Genomic DNA, 7,355 nt, shown 5'->3' on the forward strand with positions numbered 1-7,355 from the left:
CAAGAATGCCAACTTAATTCAATTTTTCTTGCTGATGATACAAAACATACTCCTTATGTAAAAAACAATGTAAACTTTGAAACGGGAACTGATACTGTTACCCGTTTTGTAGAGGTGGCAAAAAAATGACCCGATTTTCAAAAGTGTTGATGCAGAATACACATGTTTTTTTAAGAACATGCTTTTTGGAACTTTAATTTTTTTCATGTGCATTAAGTGGGTGAGGCTCGGTGAATGGTAGTGATTTTCATCCTGATTTTAAAAAGTGTGTATTCTGCATCACACCCTTTTTTTAAAAGACCTATTTTTTGACTTTAAATTTTCTAGTGTGTGAAATGTAAAAAATTATTTTCTAAATTTGATAGTTTTTGAAGTCGTCATTGTATTCATATTTTCTTGTTCTCTATCTTAATTTTTTTTTTTTTTTGTGGGCTTTTTATTGTTTTGCGTTTTTAAATTATAAAGTCGATAGTTTGAATTTTAGATAATCTACATATTTAGACATCTTTTCAACCCCCTTAATTAATTTTTCAATCCACATGAAATAATTGTTTCTAAAAAACAACATTTTTTAACAATGGACATAAAAAATAACCATTTTTAACATAAATATAACAAAAAAACTAAACGTTTTGATAATTTTTTGCTAGAATTAACATGTCAAAATCACAATTTTTATACAAAAATATTAACTAAAAATGGTCAAATAATAGTTTTTTTTATGAATTTCATGTCAAAAAGATAATAATAACTACTTTTTTTTCAAAAAAAAATGATTAACTTAAAAATCAATGGGAAAATCACAGTTGTGCTCTCCCCCGCCCACCCCTCCACCGCCACCGCCCCCACCCACCCCTCCACCGCCACCGCCCCCACCCCGCCCACCCATCCCCCGCCACCGCCACCGCCACTGCCCCCCCGCCCACCCTGCCCACACCCTCCCCGCCCACCCCTCCCCCTCCCTGCCCACCCCTCCACCGCCATTGCCCCCTGCCCGCCCACCGCCACCGCCCCCTGCCCGCCCACCCCGTCCACCCATCCCCCGCCACCGCCCCCTCCCCGGCCCCCCTGCCCACCCCTCCCCGCCCACCCATCCCCCACCACCGCCCCCTCCCAGCCCCCCTGCCCACCCCTCCACCGCCACCGCCCCCTGCTCGGCCACCCCTCCCCCTCCCCCTCCCCCGCCCCCTCCGCGGCAGCGGCACCCCCGGGCCGCCTCGCCCCGCCTGACTGGCGGCGGGTCGATTCCGGGGTCGACCCGCCGCCGGTCGGGTGGGGCAGGGCGGCCGGGGGGTGGCGCTGCGCGGATCTAGAACACATCTACCCAAATCTTCAAGTAATTTCGAATCAAACAATGAATACTTTATTCTCCCACCTTCACATGCAATTGTTTTATTTCTAGACGCACGTTAGGAGGGACAATGTTGAAAATGGATCCACCTTTTTTAAGAGTTGATCTAGTCTATATACTCGTCGCACTTCATTTTATCCCATTCTCTTCTCTTAAACTTCTATTTTCATTCCTTTTTTTCTAGTTTGTTTCCTCCTATTTGAATTCTCTCCTGCATCCCCCTAGCAACTTCCCCTGAATCCTTCTTCTTATTCCAAGAATGGAGGTGAGACACCTCTTTAGTCTTCCTAGTCAGAATTTGCCTCCAAAATTTCTTAGGAGCTAGCTTAGAGAGGTGTAAGAGATTCCCTTGTCTTTGACGAATGTATTGCCTCTTTTTCCTTTTAGTTAGGGCTTTATATATTTTTATCTTGTCCATTTTAAGACATTCATCAACAACTTCCTTAATTGCTCTCCTCGCACTTTTACACTCTTTGTCATACCATGGATTGGTTTCGCTATTTCTTTTATTATTTGATATAGGAAAAATAATTTGCAAAATTTGATAACTAATTCTCTAAATCCCTTTCCAAGACTAACACTTGAAAAATCAATTAGGTAACAAACATGTTATTAGATAGAACTATTTGTTTCTTTATTTCACCAAACCAAATTGAAAAAATAATTTTATAAATTAAAAATCAATAATACAATCTTAGAAGCAGTTTAAACCTATTATTATAATCATGATGTGAAATTGAATAGCTAGATTCTTAGCACATCTAATATTCTCTTTTATTCTGCTATCAATGATATCATATTTTCCAACGTTTGATACATTGTGCAAGGCCTATCTATATAAAAGGATCATGAAATACAAAAAAAAGGAGAACCTTTTCCCACGAGCATGTGTGTGCTTTAAGGAGTGGAAATGCCATTATAATGGCTTATTTAGTGCTTCAAGGACATTATTATAAGAATGTATGACTCGTAGATTTTGTCTAAGTTATATAAAGGTCATAATTACTCGCATCCCAATCTAAGAGCCTCTCTAAAGTTTGAATTTAAGAAAGCACTGCCTCCATTTATTTATGTAATGAGCATATATGGAGTACACCAGTAGAAGGTATGCTTTTCAAAGTTTTTCAATTTTTTTTTCCTTTTCATGAACAAGATCATCTCATCTGTGATTTCCCCCATTCGTAGCCCTCTCGACGGAATCCTTAATCTTGAAGAGGGGCAATTACTTGAGTATTTTTGGCTCAACTTGCTCATGGGCTGAAGAATTTACATCTTTTTGCCAATTTTCTACTGCAATTTTGACTACATTTATCTGATAGGAACCTTCATAACCATCCTTTCTACATAACTTTGTCACATTGCATATGTACATTTTCATTTGAGCTACAAAAGGTTATGTGAAGGTAATGATTCTATTATTCTACAATTTTATATGTTTTTCTTACAAAAAAAAAAACTAATATGTGAATATTACATAAATTGACAAATTTTGTAGCTCCTTTGTCAATCTATAGAATAATAAATGGTTAGTACATATCTTCAAGGAAGAAAGTCAAACCAAGAATGTATACAGATGGCAAAAGATGGAAATATTGTGAAACACCTATCTATCACATTAAATAAGTGATCGAGTCATCACTATGGCATTTTCAAAGCCACAATCAACTAGTCATGTGCCATAACATAATGATAGAGTATATGAGGATTGTTACATCAAAGAATAACCAACATTAGGTGAGCATGATATCTTCTTGGGATCAATAAATTTTGAATAATAACACATTAATAAAGTATGTGTTCATATGAACTCGGTGAATCATAACTGAGGAATAGGTATTTGAATATGAAAATTAGCAGTAGAAAACTTAATCATCATTTTTTCTCTAATCTATAACATTTTAATCCTTAAGGGTGTTATCTAAAAAACAATAAATATTGATCTCACAAGACAAAGTAAGGGACACATAGAGATATTGAGTCTTAAACTAATATATGGCTTATTTTATTTAATATAATCTTAGACCGTTGATCTTTTTCTTCCATTACACATTCATGAGTAATTGAGATCACTTAGAGAAAGTTTCTAAGGCTTGTGTAATTAACTATAGGTCTCCCTAACAATACATATGAAGTTGTTGTTGGGCCCGCGGTTTTGTCTGTTTGGTGTGCGTCCATCTGTCATTTTGTTTTAGATGTATGTTTGGTGTGCGTCCATCTGTCATTTTGTTTTAGATGTATTCTCTGGTGATCCATAAAGTTAAAGTCAATTTGAATTGATATGATTTGTTCATCTCGTCAGTTCTGTACCAATTCAATTCGGAGTTTACTCTTTTTCTATTCGTTTCACCAATAGAAATGATCAATGCAGTTACACTAACGCAGTAGCAACTACAGCAGCAAGAGGAGGAATATTTAATGAAGGTACATGTATTGAAACCACCAAAACACTATTTTCATATGTACATTTGAATATGCCTCTCGCGTCAGCTTTTGAACAAACATTGAAATCCTATATATATATATAACTTTGAAAGGCCTTTCAATTTTGTAGATTGGTTCCCTGATTATTTCTGTGACTCAATATTTGTTTTTCGATACCATAACAAACACCTAAAAGTTACTTGACAAATGCCATTTAGACAATTAATATTGTTCCTGTGATGTAATATATATACGTCTCAGAATATTTCTCTGCAGGGACTGGCGAGGAGTTGATGTACGGTCGCTCAATAACTGTAGTCATAAATAATGTTCCAGGTCAGGTTCCCGTGGGACCGATAAACGTTAAGGCTATGTTCGGGGAAAATGCAGTTTTGCTTCATTCCACAGGCCAGCCGATTTTACTGAATGAATGGGGGTTCACCATGGAATGTCTGCAGAATGGAGCTATGTATTACCTGGTATGCATAATGCCATACAGATTTTCATACTGCTATATTTTGAGAAGTTTTCAAAATATTTAACTTCACTGCTGTGCTTTTAACATTGTTTATTCACTTTTCCAGGTATGAAACGGTATTCATCAATGTTGGTGTTGGTGTTGTTATCTTGGTTCGACTTGGAGTTGCGTATCGATACTCGTCAATGCTGGATTTCCATTCCTGATTCGATTTTGAATTGCATACTGTTCGTTATTGGAATGATCCTAGAAACTATACTACAGAACAACTTCATCCGATGGGTCATAGTCCAGGAAACAAACAAACGATCATGACGGGTCGATTCCCGGAATCGACCCGCCGCCGGTCGGGCGGCGCGGGGGTGGCGCTGCGGTGCGCAGCGCCACCCCCGCGCCGCCCGACCGGCGGCGGGTCGATTCCGGGAATCGACCCGTAGCTCTAGTGAATACATATTCGTTGTGCAAGCCTCTACCAACTGCCAAAGCTTTCAATTGGCACAAATCTTTCGAGATTAAAGCTTTCAATTGGCACAAATATTTCGAGATTAAAGCGCCCGCTCTTTCCTTTTCCACACACTATAAATGGAGATCAAATATGGAGCCGAAAGAATACGACTTCAGCGAATGATAAATGCAGTATAACGTTTTATGTCCCATATTTAGTAATAGAGTTCGAACATTCTTTAGATGAATAAGAGAATCCCGTTGTAGCTATACACAAATCCTTTTATAGCAACCGGGTTTTGGTGGAATGAAATTTGATTTTTAGCTTCGAATAGGGAAATTTCAGGGTCAAACTAAACTCTGGATACGCATTTTGATCAAGCATAACTTGCTTTCGTGGTTTAAGTCTGCCAGTCAATAGAATTTCCCACTTCTTTCAAGGGTGAGCCGAATTAACGGGCCGACAAAACGCTCAATAATATGTGTTCACCTGAACATTGTTTTAAAACTGATTAGAATGTGTGGAACAAGGTCTGAAAGCTGTATTTTGTGCAGGCATATCATCAGAGAATAAGGAAAGGAGTCAGCAGGAATCAAAGCCCAGATGGAATCCAAAACCAGAACAGATCCGGGTTTTACAGTCCATCTTTAACTCTGGGGTGACAAACCCTACCCCAGAGGAAATAAAAAGAATCAGAGATCAGCTGCAAGAATTTGGAGAAATTCGGGACGCTAGTGTCTTCTACTGGTTTCAGAACAAAAAAGCCAGAACCAAGCAACGACAACGCCATCTTCACTCTGGAGAGACCTCTAAATCTGGCTCAGAAAATAGAAACACTGATCAGTCTAAAGAAATCATCAGGGTTTCTGACACGACAGCCAATTCGTTAGGCAACGCGGGTGAAACCTACTCTTCTGTTGTGCGAGCTGCCCAGTTTTCCTATCATCAAGACGATTATCATTTACAAATGAATGGAGGAATAAGTAATGATCAATGCAGTTACACTAACGCAGTAGAAAAAGAGTAAACTCCGAATTGAATTGGTACAGAACTGACGAGATGAACAAATCATATCAATTCAAATTGACTTTAACTTTATGGATCACCAGAGAATACATCTAAAACAAAATGACAGATGGACGCACACCAAACATACATCTAAAACAAAATGACAGATGGACGCACACCAAACAGACAAAACCGCGGGCCCAACAACAACTTCATATGTATTGTTAGGGAGACCTATAGTTAATTACACAAGCCTTAGAAACTTTCTCTAAGTGATCTCAATTACTCATGAATGTGTAATGGAAGAAAAAGATCAACGGTCTAAGATTATATTAAATAAAATAAGCCATATATTAGTTTAAGACTCAATATCTCTATGTGTCCCTTACTTTGTCTTGTGAGATCAATATTTATTGTTTTTTAGATAACACCCTTAAGGATTAAAATGTTATAGATTAGAGAAAAAATGATGATTAAGTTTTCTACTGCTAATTTTCATATTCAAATACCTATTCCTCAGTTATGATTCACCGAGTTCATATGAACACATACTTTATTAATGTGTTATTATTCAAAATTTATTGATCCCAAGAAGATATCATGCTCACCTAATGTTGGTTATTCTTTGATGTAACAATCCTCATATACTCTATCATTATGTTATGGCACATGACTAGTTGATTGTGGCTTTGAAAATGCCATAGTGATGACTCGATCACTTATTTAATGTGATAGATAGGTGTTTCACAATATTTCCATCTTTTGCCATCTGTATACATTCTTGGTTTGACTTTCTTCCTTGAAGATATGTACTAACCATTTATTATTCTATAGATTGACAAAGGAGCTACAAAATTTGTCAATTTATGTAATATTCACATATTAGTTTTTTTCTTTGTAAGAAAAACATATAAAATTGTAGAATAATAGAATCATTACCTTCACATAACCTTTTGTAGCTCAAATGAAAATGTACATATGCAATGTGACAAAGTTATGTAGAAAGGATGGTTATGAAGGTTCCTATCAGATAAATGTAGTCAAAATTGCAGTAGAAAATTGGCAAAAAGATGTAAATTCTTCAGCCCATGAGCAAGTTGAGCCAAAAATACTCAAGTAATTGCCCCTCTTCAAGATTAAGGATTCCGTCGAGAGGGCTACCAATGGGGGAAATCACAGATGAGATGATCTTGTTCCTGAAAAGGAAAAAAAAATTGAAAAACTTTGAAAAGCATACCTTCTACTGGTGTACTCCATATATGCTCATTACATAAATAAATGGAGGCAGTGCTTTCTTAAATTCAAACTTTAGAGAGGCTCTTAGATTGGGATGCGAGTAATTATGACCTTTATATAACTTAGACAAAATCTACGAGTCATACATTCTTATAATAATGTCCTTGAAGCACTAAATAAGCCATTATAATGGCATTTCCACTCCTTCAAGCACACACATGCTCGTGGGAAAAGGTTCTCCTTTTTTTTGTATTTCATGATCCTTTTATATAGATAGGCCTTGCACAATGTATCAAACGTTGGAAAATATGATATCATTGATAGCAGAATAAAAGAGAATATTAGATGTGCTAAGAATCTAGCTATTCAATTTCACATCATGATTATAATAATAGGTTTAAACTGCTTCTAAGATT

General features: G+C 37.1%; 1 protein-coding gene across 1 annotated transcript; it reads left to right on the top strand.

Moving 5' to 3' along the window:
* The first annotated feature begins 4,561 nt into the window (after positions 1-4,561).
* Positions 4,562-5,722, top strand: LOC149238251 (uncharacterized). Its single transcript, XM_089369514.1, has 2 exons — positions 4,562-4,568; positions 5,226-5,722. The coding sequence occupies exons 1-2, from the start codon at positions 4,562-4,564 to the stop codon at positions 5,720-5,722; spliced, it is 504 nt and encodes a 167-aa protein (XP_089225640.1).
* The last annotated feature ends 1,633 nt before the right edge of the window (positions 5,723-7,355 follow it).

Source organism: Pinus tabuliformis, chromosome 8, assembly GCF_031772625.1.
Source record: "Pinus tabuliformis cultivar Carrire ecotype Pingquan chromosome 8, CPIR1, whole genome shotgun sequence".
Lineage (NCBI taxonomy): Eukaryota > Viridiplantae > Streptophyta > Pinopsida > Pinales > Pinaceae > Pinus > Pinus tabuliformis.